The 15,490-nt window shown below is 44.0% G+C and overlaps 1 protein-coding gene across 3 annotated transcripts in view; it reads right to left on the bottom strand.

The window, feature by feature from the left end:
• Positions 1-291: 291 nt before the first annotated feature.
• The window catches only part of AP1AR (adaptor related protein complex 1 associated regulatory protein), a 93,662-nt gene continuing 78,463 nt past the window's right edge, over positions 292-15,490 (bottom strand). For 2 of the 3 annotated variants that reach the window (XM_077476732.1, XM_077476731.1), the window contains 2 exons: positions 11,771-11,899; positions 292-996 (listed from right to left, as the gene is read on the bottom strand). In XM_077476732.1, the coding sequence (XP_077332858.1) occupies positions 755-996; positions 11,771-11,899 (371 nt within the window). In that variant the 3' untranslated portion in view covers positions 292-754. The remainder of the gene's footprint in view (positions 997-11,770; positions 11,900-15,490) is intronic. The other variant, XM_077476733.1, reaches the window with a different exon arrangement.

Genomic DNA, 15,490 nt, shown 5'->3' with positions numbered 1-15,490 from the left:
CCGTGTGTTTGATAATGCTGAAAAGAGTTTTGTCTTAACAGCTATAGTCATAAAAAAAAAAAAAAACACCCACAGCACTCCTTTGTATATGTACCTGCATGGTAAGTATTGTACATGGACAAATGATATGTATTACCACCTTATGAATTAATAAAGACAACGCTGAACGTGATATCCAGGTTTTCCTTAGATGCCCACGAACACTAGTCCGAACTGTGTTAGGAGATTATAACATCATCAAAGGTAATGTCTACTTCAGTGCAATGTACAAAGAAAAGACCAGACACCATATTATTATCTTGTTAAACAACTTTGTTCCGCTGAACTCCAGGCTTAGCACATGAACACGTTCTTTCACCACATTTACATTCAACAGGTGCTATCTGCATAAAACATGGAGGTACAGTAAAAACAATCTGGTCCAGAGGAGACAAGTGCAAAACAACTCCCGAAATCTCAGTCTTCAAATAGTGCATATAATTTATTAGTGATCGGAGACGACTGTGAAATATTCTAATTACCCCCCAACCCACGATTTATACTTGAGAAAAATTTTGGGGCAAGAAAAAGAAAAACGATAAGAATTGCACTTATTTTGTCCAGTTTCTCATTTCTAGTTCCTTGTTGCTCTTTTATTTATTTTTTTAACTAAAAAAGGCTCTGAAAATTATGTACATTCATTACCCCCCAGGGGGGAGAGCAAAAAGCTTTCTTTTGTTTGGTAATGAAAACAATTCTTGGTCCAAAGCAGCTCCTATCTGTCCTGTGGCTCTGCAGAAAGTTCGGTCACGGGGTTTACAAACCCGGCATACTCAGAGTTCCCATTGTCATCCATCTCAGCACTCACAAAATCATTCTCCCACTCCAGGCCATTGGAGTCATCCGAGGCAGAGGCTCTTTGGCTTTCGGGTATTCTGTCATTGTATTTTAAGGCTGCCCGGAGGATATCCTCTTCAGTCTTTGAGCGTTCCCGCATTGGAACCAGTCGATTTATTCCTGGATGTGGAAGAAGTAAAAGAATAGCTTAAAAGAAAAAAAAAAAAAAATGCATACATTCATATATCAAAAAATTATATGTTGAAAGGGCCCAGGCGCTACCTCTAATAACTAAATAGAGATCTATATATATATGTGTACATATGTATATACATACACATACAATATCAAAAACTGAAAGAATCCCAATGAGTATTAATTAAAACCCCCAACAGCCACTAGTGAAAGAAAACCAGGAGAGGGGAGTAGGCAGGACAGGCTCCGGGCAAACCATATAATTTTACCCTAAGGGTAAACCTTAAAAATACCATAAAAACATCATAGGTGCATATGTGTATAGCACTAAATCTAACTGATGTAAACGTATACCCAGTGTAAGCAAACTAGTCACAAGCAAGAGATAAATAAACCTATGATAGGTATTATTGATAAAAAAGTGCAAATGTGCAAAAACACAAAAGTGTGCAAAAATGCAAAACCGCAAAGGTGTGCAAAAATTGCAAAAACATCAAATTAATCACATAGAAGAAAATAAATAAAATTATATATAAAAAAGGTAATATATATAAAAAATGTGTGAAAAAGTATGAAAAAAATGTGAAAAAGCAGAAAAACATATATATGCTGTAAATCTTCAAGCAGGTGCAGTTTAAAGTGACTGGTGCTCAGACACATATAATTCAGGTGACTTCCGTGCTCACCTCCTCAGCTCCCCACTCACCGAATCTCTATGCCCACAGAGGGCAAGCAAGCCTGTATGTTTCAAAGTGCAGGAACTGATTAATCCACAGGGAAAAAGATCCAAACGAAACAACTTTCCACCCTTTTCTCCTTCCTCGATATGTAGAGAGGTTCCAATAGGCTGGTGTTAGTAGATCGGGGTGTCCTCAGAGAGATAAAAGGGGTCTCATAGTGTAGTAATTCCAGGTCTCAAGCGTTAGTTTCAAAACATAAGCTTTATTGATTAGCACACCGGAAAAAAATAATAATTAAAAAATTCCAATAGCATAAGCCCACAAGGGGAGTGGTATACAAAATGTAACAAAATTACAGTCCCGGGATGGCAATAGACCAAAAAAGTTTTTTATATATAAAAATAAAAAATAAGAGTAAAAAAAGGACAATTGTGTTTGCACACCCCCTCTGGCTAAGCAAGTATGGACAGAGGGAGTCCTAGGTGAGGCTATCTCTACCGCAGGGGTCACAGTGAAAAACCTCCAGAACGTGACACCCTAGGGGAGGGTCAGTCGCCGTTAGTCCTCACGGGAATTAATAAAAGTCCATAACGGTCTGAGAAAACAGTACACAAGCGGGGCAACGAGCGGAGACGCGAACAAGGAACTAGCGTGCGTTCCAACCTGCGTTCCACCCAAGCTCGACAGACCGGAAGTGATGTGCGTGGTTACGACTGACCCTCCCCTAGGGTGTCACGTTCTGGAGGTTTTTCACTGTGACCCCTGCGGTAGAGATAGCCTCACCTAGGACTCCCTCTGTCCATACTTGCTTAGCCAGAGGGGGTGTGCAAACACAATTGTCCTTTTTTTACTCTTATTTTTTATTTTTATATATAAAAAACTTTTTTGGTTTATTGCCATCCCGGGACTGTAATTTTGTTACATTTTGTATACGACTCCCCTTGTGGGCTTATGCTATTGGAATTTTTAAATTATTTTTTTTTTCCGGTGTGCTAATCAATAAAGCTTATGTTTTGAAACTAACGCTTGAGACCTGGAATTACTACACTGTGAGACTCCTTTCATCTCTCGGAGGACACCACGATCTACTAACACCAGCCTATTGGAACCTCTCTACATATCGAGGAAGGAGAAAAGGGTGGAAAGTTGTTTCCTTTGGATCTTTTTCCCTGTGGATTAACCAGTTCCTACACTTTGAAACATACAGGCTTGCTTGCCCTCTGTGGGCATAGAGATTCGGTGAGTGGGGAGCTGAGGAGGTGAGCACGGAAGTCACCTGAATTATATGTGTCTGAGCACCAGTCACTTTAAACTGCACCTGCTTGAAGATTTAGAGCATATACACCTACCTTGCCTTGGACTGCACTTATTATTATATGTTTCCATAAGGACGTTTAATTGATTGATTTATGAATTTGTTTATGGACTTTATGCACTAAGTTATTATATCTTTGTTTTTCTGCTTTTTCAAATTTTTTCATACTTTTTCACACATTTTTTTATATATATATTACCTTTTTTTATATATAATTTTATTTATTTTCTTCTATGTGATTAATTTGATGTTTTTGCAATTTTTGCACACCTTTGCGGTTTTGCATTTTTGCACACTTTTGTGTTTTTGCACTTTTGCACATTTGCACTTTTTATCAACAATACCTATCATAGGTTTATTTATCTCTTGCTTGTGACTAGTTTGCTTACACTGGGTATACGTTTACATCAGTTAGATTGAGTGCTATACACATATGCACCTATGATGTTTTTATGATATTTTTAAGGTTGCACTTGAACTTCTTCTAGTATATTGTAGCTAGTACTGTAGTTTTTCCTCTTGTAATATTATCCAGGGAATATAATAATCAGTATTGGATCTATATCTCTCCGATAATCACTTACCCTTAGGGTAAAATTATATGGTTTGCCCGGAGCCTGTCCTGCCTACTCCCCTCTCCTGGTTTTCTTTTACTAGTGGCTGTTGGGGGTTTTAATTAATACTCATTGGGATTCTTTCAGTTTTTGGTGTTGTATGTGTATGTATATACATATGTACACATATATATATATATATATATATATATATATATATATATATATATATATATATATATATATATATATATATATATATATATATATATATATATAGATCTCTATTTAGTTATTAGAGGTAGCGCCTGGGCCCTTTCAACATATCATTTTTTGATAACTGATACAGCTCACGACCCTCTACGTAGGATTGTGAGGCATAGGGGCGTTGACACCTGTTCTAGTGCTTTGCTGGTTTTTGCCTTGTTTTGGCAGATCCACGTATACCACTATAGCGCGGTTTTGGTCCTCTGTGACGTGTGTTTAAAACTTTTATATGCATATATTCATGACTTACATGCGTGAGCAAAACAAAATACACAGATGACAGGGGGTCGGTTATTGAGCACTCCTTTTGTTCTTCAAAATGGGCTGTAGCTTATTGGTTTAAAGACTGATATGAAATCATAGTTCAGGACAGCAATGTTTAATTTTATAGTGATTATATACCACCAACATATTCAACATGTTAAAAGGGAAATTGTACCCTATATCTGCTGTTCATTCTTGGTTCTTTACTTCATTATCCATATCATGTAATTTGATGCTGACCTACAGGCAAACAGCTTTATAATACACAGATAAAATTCATATATGCGATTTGTATTTCTGGCCATACAGTTTTGAGATTTACATGGCTCCTTCACACTGCCCTGCTCCATTTTGGCAGGGAAGAGATCTTATTTTTCCCTGATGCAGTTCAGCAATATAGATCTCCTCCTAACCCCCACACTGTGAATGGGCAGTGTAAAGAGAAGTAGAAAACGAATAAACTCATCTGTTACTCTGCTCTCTCAGCCTTTCAATATGTGCCTTGCACTGCAGCAAAACCAATTAGCTTCTTGTGTTGATTTTCCTTCCCCTGGTTCTGAACTCTTAAGTACTTACACTAGAAAAAAAGCAAAAACACTCATGAGCGTTTCCACTGTTAGCTGGATGGAACGAGCACTGGCAATCAGAGTCTGTAAAACGAAAGTTCATAAAAAGGAATGGTCTCTGGGTGTGCAACGTTGGCTTTGGATGGCTGCTGGCTCTGGTAAGAAGTAGAAGGGATTCTGTGGAAATGCAGAAAGGAAAAAGAGCAGTGCAATCTAAGTGCAGCAATTGTGGTACATTTTATTCCAAGGATACATAAAAAAGCTCACAAGATAACAAAGATGTCAGTGCATGTAGTTGTATTACTGGAGTTATCCACTCCGAGGGAGGACGTGCTGCGGTAAAAGATGAGATCACCACTGATTCTGGCTGCTCTGGTGGCTCCAAATGCTTCCTGAGACTCAGGTACACTCAGACAGAGTCGCTGACGTCACATCTGGGTTGAGGGTGGAGTGGGCAGTGTGATGTCAGCGGCTCTGTCTGGGTGTACCCGAGTCCTAGGAAACGTTGGGAGCCACCAGCGCAGCCAGTATCAGTGGTGATCTCATCCTTTACAGTAGCACGTCCTCCCTTGCAGTAATCCAGTAATACAATTACATGCACTGACATCTTTGTTATCTTGTGAGTTTTATTATTTATGCCTGGAATAAAATGTACCACAATTTCTGTACTTAGAGGGCGCTGCTCTTTTTACTTTCTTCAAGTACTTACACTGTCTGCTGTTAAAAAAAAAAAAATTAAATATAGATTAACCCCTTTACGCCTAAGGGCAAATAAAACCACTACTTTGTACATCCAGGTGAATTATACTTTGTTTTTTTTGAAGACAGATTGGGCTTTCATTTGGTGGTAAATGGTAAAAGAAATCAGATTTTTTTTTAAAGGAAAATTGGCCCAAAATAGTAAAAAATAAAAACAAATATATTATATATATATATATATATATATTTTTTAAAATATTGCTGTATATTTAAAAATATATTGCATGCTACTACCATGACCTTCCACCAAAGAAAAAATCGCAAATGTTAATTGTAGTTTGTACCCGTAGTACAGCCCAGAAACAATAAAGTGTGAATTTAGCCTTTTCATACTACATAAAACACACTGACATATGAAAAAAAAAAAAATGTCCTGTCCAAAAAAAAAATTACTTTGAACTTAACCTAAACACTAGCCCTGACAAATCTTGATCTAGGCATTTTCTTTTGCATTTCAATTTTTTATCATTTATTTTATTTACACACATTTTTTTTTTCTGCAAGGAGAGTGAGAGATAGGATGCATCTCTCTCCTCCATTCACAGAGAGAATATATGGGGGCGGGCTTCAGTGACTGAGCACCAGGAGTTCCGGGTCCCAATCGTTAGTACAGTGCTCCCGCTGAGCCCCAGGACTCTGTGCTGGGAGCTCACAGTGCGGCATGCTCCCAGCACGAAGGGCGATACGCAAATATGCAGGCCCATGGAAAAAAGCTCAGTCCAGTGGAGCCACATATTTGGGTACACTCGGCGTGAAGGGGGTTTAAAAAAAAAAAAAAAAAAAAAAACGGTTTAAATCATAAATTAAATGAATACAGAGCTGCATTAATGTGCCATTTATTTCTACCTGGATTTAAACTTTAACTGGTTGCCGACCGCTGGCTCTCAAATGACGGCCAGGCGGCGTGGCTCTTGTGGCTGGAGGGCGTCATATGACGGCCTCCTGTTTAAACAGGGAATGTGCGTGATCGTGCGCGTGCATCTCTGTTCCTTCGGTGACGGTGTGTCACAGAGACACCGCTCGCCACCCAGGATGGTAAACAGCCATTGGTCATGGCTGTTTACCATGTGATTGGCCATGATGAAGTCACGGCCGATCACAGATGGTTCCACCCCAATGTGCACGGCGCATGCGCGTGATCGCGATGAGCGTGCGCGTTGGTGGCGGCGTGTTCCCCCGGGAACCCGTCATTGGCTGGCTGTTTACCCATGTGATCGGCTGTGATCCTTTCACAGCCGATCACTATATGTAAACTGGCTGTTACCAGCTCTTCTCTCCCCACACACCGCCAGCCACGACCGCTAGCTGCCACCCATCAGTGACCGCCAGCCATCACCCGTCACCCGCCGGCGACCGCCAGCCGTCACCCGCCGGCGACCGCCAGCCGTCACCCGCCGGCGACCGTCACCCGTCGGCGACCGCCAGCCGTCACCCGTCGGCGACCGCCAGCCGTCACCCGTCGGCGACCGCCAGCCGTCACCCGTCACCCATCTTTGACCGCCAGCCATCACCCGCCACCCGTCGGTGACCGCCAGCCATCACCCGCCACCCGTCGGGGACCGCCAGCCATCACCCGCCACCCGTCGGTGACCGCCAGCCATCACCCGCCACCCGTCGGTGACCGCCAGCCATCACCCGCCACCCGTCGGTGACCGCCAGCCATCACCCGCCACCCGTCGGTGACCGCCAGCCATCACCCGCCACCCGTCGATGACCGCCAGCCATCACCCGTCAGTGACCGCCAGCCATCACCCGTCAGTGACCGCCAGCCATCACCCGTCAGTGACCGTCAGCCAGCCGCCAGCCCTCAGCGACCGCCAGCCGTCACGCGTCAGCGACCGCCAGCCGTCACCCATCAGTGACTGCCAGCCATCACCCGTCAGCCGTCACCCATCTTTGACTGCCAGCCATCACCCGTCAGCCGTCACCCATCTTTGACCGCCAGCCATCACCCGCCACCCGTCAGTGACCGCCAGCCGTCACCCGTCAGTGACCGCCAGCCGTCACCCGTCAGTGACCGCCAGCCGTCACCCGTCAGTGACCGCCAGCCGTCACCCGTCAGTGACCGCCAGCCGTCACCCGTCAGTGACCGCCAGCCGCCACCCGTCACCCATCAGTGACAGCCAGCCATCACCCATCAGTGACAGCCAGCCATCACCCGTCAGTGACAGCCAGCCATCACCCGTCAGTGACAGCCAGCCATCACCCGTCACCCATCAGCAACAGCCAGCCATCACCCGTCACCCATCAGTGACTGCCAGCCATCACCCGTCACCCATCAGTGACCGCCAGCCATCACCCGTCACTGTCCATGGCCTGTCACCCATCAGTGACCATCGCCTGTCACACCGTCATCACCTATCAGTAAGTCACCTGCCACCCATCGCACAGCCCATCAGTGACCGTCGCCTGTCACACAGCCATCAGCGTCATGTCCAAAAGAGTATACAACAGTGAGAAGCGTTCCAGATCCTCTTCATGACCGATGAGAGCAACGGGGAGTTCTCATCAGATTCCAATTCTGATTCCGAATCAAATTCGGCATTTGAACCAAATAGTGAATCAGCAAATGATTCGGAGGAAGAATGGGTCCCTCCTAAAAGGGCACGGCACTCTGGAAACCGGGATTATATTCCTAAACCCAGTACCAGCACTGCCGCCAGCGTTAGGCCCCGGGAACAAATTCCTAGTACCAGCGTTGCCGCCTGCGATGGGCCCCACCAACAAATGCCTAGACCCAGTACCAGTGCTGCCACATCACGACTGAGTACCAGCACAGGAAATTCCAATCCAACTACTGTAGTGTCACATCCCCCAAGAGCCAGGGCCTCTACATATATGCCAGATGGTCTTGCCAACCCAACATGGCTGCCTTCCAACTCGGCATTACCAATTATTCCCCCTTTCACAGCACAGCCAGGTGTGCAGACCAACACCCAAAATTTCTCAGAGATTTCTTTCATCTGTTTTTGCCCGACACATTGCTGCAATTCATTGTGGACCAGACAAATTTATATGCCCAGAAGTATATTGGCAGCAACCCCCAGTCATCATATGCCCATCCCTTTGAGTGGAGAGTTCTCAATTTGGAGGAGTTCAAAGTTTTTATGGGCCTCACCCTAAACATGGGGATTACAAAAAAAATAAATTAAGGACATGCCTATTGGTCCACCAACCCCATCCACCACATGCCCATTTATTCTGACGTTATGTCCAGGTCCCGATACAAGATGGTAATGCTCTTTCTTCACTTAAGAGACAACCCCCAGTGCCCTCCCCACAATCATCCAAATTAAGACAAGTTATATAAATTTCGCCCACTGATAAATTTCTTTTCCCAACAATTTGCAGAACTCTATGTCCCCGATCAGAATATATGTGTCGATGAGTCCCTGGTACCCTTTTCAGGCCGGCTAGGAATAAAGCAATATATTCCTAGCAAAAGGGCCAGATACAGAGTAAAATTATAGAAGCTGTGTGAGAGCCACGGGATATCTGTATGCGTTCCGCATATATGAAGGAAGAGATTCAAGGCTCCAACCCCCTTAATGCCCAGCCTACAAGGGCACAACTGGAAAGATTTATGGGACCTGGCATACCCACTTCTGAACAAAGGATATCACATATACCTTGACAACTTTTTACACCAGCCTGCCCCTTTTCAAACACTTATACCTTGCAAAAACCCTGGCCTGCGGAACCTCCAGAAAAAATAGGAAGGGGATTCCCACAATCACTAGCGAACAGAAAGCTGCAAAGGGGGGAAAGAGCATCACTGAAATGCAACAAAGTGCTGGCCTTGAGGTGGAAGGATAAAAGGGACGTGCACATGATGTCCACCATCCACGAGGACACTACAATTGAGGTTCAAAGAAGACTAGGTCCCATTGAAAAGCCAAGATTATAATCTCTACATGAGGGGGTGGATTTCAATGATGAAATGATTCAGCCCTATTTGTCAATAAGGAGGTCCTGATTCTGATACAAGAAATTAGCAATTTATCTCATCCATTTGGCCATTTATAATTCCTACACATAGTCTACACCAAATCCATGGAAAGCCCCCCCCCCTTCCTAAAATTGATAGAAGTTGTCACGTCCCTCATCTATCAGAAAAGACCCTCCCCCCCCCCCCCCCCCAGAAAACCTTCGCACTGAGGCCGTTTGGCGATTTCATGTCACATGTGCACCAAAAGAGGGTTTGGAAAAGATACCAGCAACCATTGTCCCCAGTGTCCCTCCCAACCTGGTCTTTGCATTGGTGAATGCGTCCAACTTAATCATACATCCCTAAAATATTAGCCCATATTTTTAACCATTTCCCTGTTTTCATCATCTGTGCTGACCATTTTTCATGCTTCCCCAAATAACCATGCCACTGCCTTCCACGTCAACTGACCCTGGCCTGTTTTATCAACTACGCTTATGCCTACCGCTTGCATGTCATCTAACCCTGGCCTGTTTTATGGACTTTGCGTTTGCCTACCACTTGGACTGATCTGTTGCCCTGCTACTGTAGTACACAGGGGTCTCATATGTGATGGGCTCCAGAATTGTTTTTCCAGATTGAGAAAACAATTTTGTATTTGTCTTCTCCGGTTTTCGGATTAGGGTCTGGAGTCCAGAGGTCTAGAGATTTGAGTGGGTCGAAAAAAAATGGCATGCAATCCATACCAGACCCTTATCCGAGCATGCAGCCCAGCAGGTCAGGAAAGGGGGGGGGGGGGGGAACGAGCGAGCGCCCTAACCCCCCCACCTCCTGAGCCATACCAGGCTGCATGCCCTCAACATGGGGGGTGGGTGCTTTGGGGAAAGCACCTTGTCCCCATGTTGATGAGGACCTGGGCCTCTTCCCAACAACCCTGGCCGTTGGTTGTCAGGGTCTGTGGGCGGGGGGCTTATCATAATCTGGGAGCCCCTTTAATAAGGGGGCCCCCAGATCCCGGCACCCCAGCCTATGTGAATGAGTAAGGGGTATCCCTACCCATTCACCTGGGGGAAAAGTGTAAATAAAAAAAAAAAAACACTACACAGGTTTTTAAAGTACAGTAGGTGCCGCCGACATTGTGTTTCCAGCGCGACAGTATCGCGCTGGTTCCCGGCGACAGGCTTCTATAACCAGCGCGATGCCGTTGCGCTGGCTGCAATAGGAAAATATCATTTTCCTATAGCAGCCAGAGTGAGGCGATAATGTCGCCTCACTCATGAAGCCTGCATGCCTTCTCGGCGGCATACCAGGTCCGGTAGGGATTTTAAGGGGAATCCCCTTCGCCGAAAAAAACGGTGTGGGGTCCCCCCCAAAATCCATACCAGATCCCTATCCGAGCACGCAGCCCGGCCGGTCAGGAAAGGGGGTGGGGACGAGCGAGCCCCCCCCCTCCTGAGCCGTACCAAGCTGCGTGCCCTCAACATGGGGGGTGCCTTGGCCATGTTGATGAGGACAAGGGCCTCTTCCCGACAACCCTGGCCGTTGGTGATTAACACTCTCTGAACTGGCCTGCGATATGTGCAGCGCCTATCAGTAATAGGTAACACTTGGTACTACATGTGGTAGCAAGTGACGCCAGGCTAGCTTCCCTTTTGATACCTGTAAAAATGTAAAGTCCTGGTTTGACTTGAACACCCCTCGTATATACTTTTCAATGCTCGCCTCCAGAATTTCCCCAGAGCTTCTCCCATCCTTTGGAACTTCCTACCCCAATCCTTCCGACTATCCCCTAATCTATCCATCTTTAGATGATCCCTGAAAACCCTTCTCTTTAAAGAAGCCCATCCTGCTTCTAACTAATACACTATTTTACTTTCTCCATCAGCTCATCCCCACAGCTATAACCGTTTGTATTAATTGACCCTGCCTTTTAGATTCCTCTTGTACCAAATTGTAATGCAACTGTAATGCCTGCCTATATTTTGTTAAGCGCTGTGCAAACTGTTGGCACTATATAAATCCTGTATTATAATAATAATAAAAATAATGTGTATTATAATAATAATAAAAATAATGCTCAAAAGAAGTTGAGCAGCTTGTAAATGAACTAATCAATGCTTCTGTCATAATGCCCAAAATACACATTTACTTGGCATTTTAAAAAGCTTTGAATCTTTTCACAAGTGATGACCAATAAAAATGTCAGAGCTACATACAATTCATCATTACATTTTAGACACATGGCACTCCCATGAACTGCATGATCTGATCTCAGAAGAGTATTCCTCTGCTTCTGAAAAACAGTGTGATTTTTACTTTAGCAGCTCAGTGGTATTACTCAAAATTTTGCTGCATCAGTAAAAAGATCTACTAGAATGTAAGGCACCAAAAAGTATATTATTATATTCTAAATAAGAATAGCTCACCTTCTTCATCTTCCCACTCAAGGTCCAGTGAGGTGTTGTCATCGTTCCCACTTGTTGACTTTGTTCTAGTTGTTAAATCACAACTACTCTCTGTATTAGGCGTGAGGAGATTTGCATCGGATGATAACCCTGATTGAAAAGCATAAATTTGGAAGCATTGAACATCCAGTAGATTTTAGTGCCTACTTCCCATTCTCACATCAAAAAAAAAAAAAAAAAAAACAAAGAAAAAAAAACTGTGCCGCTCAAAGAAATTATATTTAGCCCAAGCTAAGCAAATTCAAGCCGATCTCATGCTTCAGTACTATAAAATATGAATATTATATATATTACACACAGACACACACACACACACAATCTCACAAACGTGAGTACACCCTTCACATTTTTGTAAATATTTTATTATATAATTTCATGTGACAACACCGAAAGAAATGACACTTTGCTACAATGTAAAGTAGTGAGTGTACAGCTTATATAACAGTGTACATTTGCTATCCCCTCAAAATAACTCACACAGTTATTAATGTCTAAACCGCTGGCAACAAAAGTGAGTACACCCTAAGTGAAAATGTCCAAAATTGGGCCCAATTAGCCATTTTCACTCCCCAGTGTCATGTGACTCGTTCGTGTTACAAGGTCTCAGGTGTGATTGGGGAGCAGGCGTGTTAAATTTGGTATCATCGCTCTCACTTGCTTATACTGGTCACTGGAAGTTCAACATGACACTTCATGGATAAGAACTCTGAGGATCCGAAAAAAGAAAAAGAAAAAAAAGAATTGTTGCTCTACATAAAGATGGCCTAGGCTATAAGAAGATTGCCAAGACCCTGAAACTGAGCTGCAGCACGGTGGCCAAGACCATACAGCGGTTTAACGGGACAGGTTCAACTCAGAACAGGCCTCGCCATGGTCGACCAAAGAAGTTGAGTGCCCATGCTTAGCGTCATACACAGAGGTTGTCTTTGAGAAATAGACATATGAGTGCTGCCAGCATTGGTGCAGAGGTTGAAGGGGTGGGAGGTCAGTCTGTCAGTGCTCAGACCATACGCCGCACACTGCATCAGATTGGTCTACATATCTGTCACCCCAGAAGGAAGCCTCTTCTAAAGATGATGCACAAGAAAGCCTGCAAACAATTTGCTGAAGACAAGCAGACTAAGGACATGGATTACTAGAACCATGTCCTGTGGTCTGATGATACCAAGATAAACTTATTTGATTCAGATGGTGTCAAGCGTGTGTGGCGGCAACCGGGTGAGGAGTACAAAAGCAAGTGTGTCTTGCCTAAAGTCAAGCATGGTGGTGAGAGTGTCATGGTCTGGGGCTGCATGAGTGCTGCTGGCACTGGGGAGCTACAGTTCATTGAGGGAACAATAAATGCCAACATGTACTGTGACATACTGAGCAGAGCATGATCCCCTCCCTTCAGAGACTGGGCCACAGGGCAGTATTTCAATATAACGACCCGAAACACATCTCAAAGATGACCACTGCCTTTCTAAAAAAGATGAGGGTAAAGGTGATGGACTGGCCAAGCATGTCTCCAGACCAAACCCTAATGAGCATCTGCGGGGCATCCTCAAATGGAAGGTGGAGGAGCGCAAGGTCTCTAACATCCACCAGATCCATGTCTCCATGGAGAAGTGGAAAAGGACTCCAGTGGCAACCTGTGAACTCCATGTACAAGAGGGTTAAGGCAGTGCTGGAAAATAATAGTGGCCACACTAAATATTGATGCTTTGGGCCCAATTTGAACATCACCTAGTGGTGTACTTGCTTTTGTTGCCAATGGTTTAGACATTAATGGCTGTGTGTTGAGTTATTTTGAGGGGACAGCAAATTTACATGGTTATACAAGCTGTACACTCACTACTTTAAATTGTAGCAAAAGTGTAATTTCTTCAGTGTTGTCACATGAAAATATATATAAAATTATTTACAAAAATGTGAGGGGTGTACTCACTTTTGTGAGAATATATATTATATACATATATACACACACACACTTACCAGTGCATCCGGAAAGTATTCACATCGCTTCACTTTTTCCAACTTTTAGGTTGCAGCCTTATTCCAAAATGGTTTCAATTATTTTCCTCAAAATTCTACGAACAATACCTCATAATGACAACGTGAAAGAAGTTTGTTTGAAGTCTTTGCAAATTTATAAAAATAAAAAAAAAATATCACATGTACATATGTATTCACAGCCTTTGCTCAGTACTTTGTTGAAGCACCTTTGGCACCAGTTACAGACTCAAGTCTTTTTGAGTACCATGCTACAAGCTTTGCATGCCTATTTTTGGTCAGTTTCTCCCATTCTTTGCAGGATCTCTCAAGCTCCATCAGGTTGGATGGGGAGTGTCGTTGCACAGCCATTTTTTAGATCTCTCCAGAGATGTTCAATCAGGTTCAAGTCTGGGCTCTGGCTGGGCCACTCAAGGACATTCACACAGAGTTGTCCCATAGCCAATCCTTTGTTTTTTCAAAAGGGTTTTATTGATAGTGGGATGGAAAAAGCACATATGATGTAATACATAAACAGATATTACAGGGCAGGGGAAGCCAGTTGGGCTGCTAGCAGGGATAAGGTCTCGATCTCCTGCTGTTGACTGGAAGGGGGTCAAACAGGCCCATTTAGCTGAGAATTTAAATGGTGTCATGTGCCATGCTACTGAGGCATTCCATTTCAGCTACCTTGGTAATTCTAGCTAACCATTCTTTGATTGAAGGGATCTGTGCGCTACCCCAGTGGACTGGTATGCATTGCTTTGCAGTGTTTATCATGTGTATTGCTAGGGACTTAAAGTAGTTTCTGTGTGACAGAGTGGAATGGTGTAGGAGGAATTGTGCCCGGGGAGAAATCAAGCTTGTATGTGGTTATCTTCGTAGTGAGGCGGTACACCTCAGACCAATAAGCTTCAATAGTAGGACAGCTCCACCATATATGCAGGAGAGAACCTTTTTCAAGTTGGCATCTTCAACACATATCTGGGAGGTCCGGGCAGAATTTGTGGATAAGGTTTGGGCTGAGATACCATCGGGCTTGAATTTTGTATCAGTTCTCTTGTGTGGATACCTTTACAGATCCCTTGTGTATGATCAGATAAATTAGTTCTCAATCTTCCGATGAAAGAGATAAAGAGGTCATTTTCCCAGGTTGTGCAAGCTCGTCCTGTATTGGAAGGGACATTTGAGAATAGGAGAAAGTGCATAGTGTAGATTTAGTGGCGTTGGGGTGATTGCGTTGTACATAAGGTTTCAAAGGGTGAGAGGGGTTTGGAGACTTTGAACTTCCTCTCTAGAGAGTGAGTATAGTGTGAGAATAAGGTGTAAGTCCAGGGGGAGGTAGAAGGGGCTTCCCCATTGGATGGGTGGGTTTTCCTGTGGTAAAGGCATACCTTGTCCAAAAAAGTGATGCACTTATATATTTCTGTGTGGCCAGGTATCTTAAGAAGTTGCCGTGCAGTCCAGGGGGGAAGTCAGGGTTGAGGCGAAGAGAGGTGAGCGGGCCTGGAGTAAAGGATAATGGAGTTAATATTCAAGTTTCACAGAAACATCTAAGGGTTGGGCCAATTAGTAGGTGGGTGCAGATTTTGCTCGGGATGTATTTTGGGAGCATCCAAGGTAATGAGTGTAGGGGGGTAAGGTGAAGGTGGCCTTGAGTTCGCCCAGTCTAAGTTTGTCATAGATATTCCAGTTCAGGATTCTGGACAA

Source organism: Lithobates pipiens, unplaced genomic scaffold (assembly GCF_037356315.1).
Source record: "Lithobates pipiens isolate NorthernLeopardFrog02 unplaced genomic scaffold, aLitPip1_a1.2 Scaffold_13, whole genome shotgun sequence".
NCBI lineage: Eukaryota > Metazoa > Chordata > Amphibia > Anura > Ranidae > Lithobates > Lithobates pipiens.
This window is presented reverse-complemented; position numbering and strand designations above follow the sequence as displayed.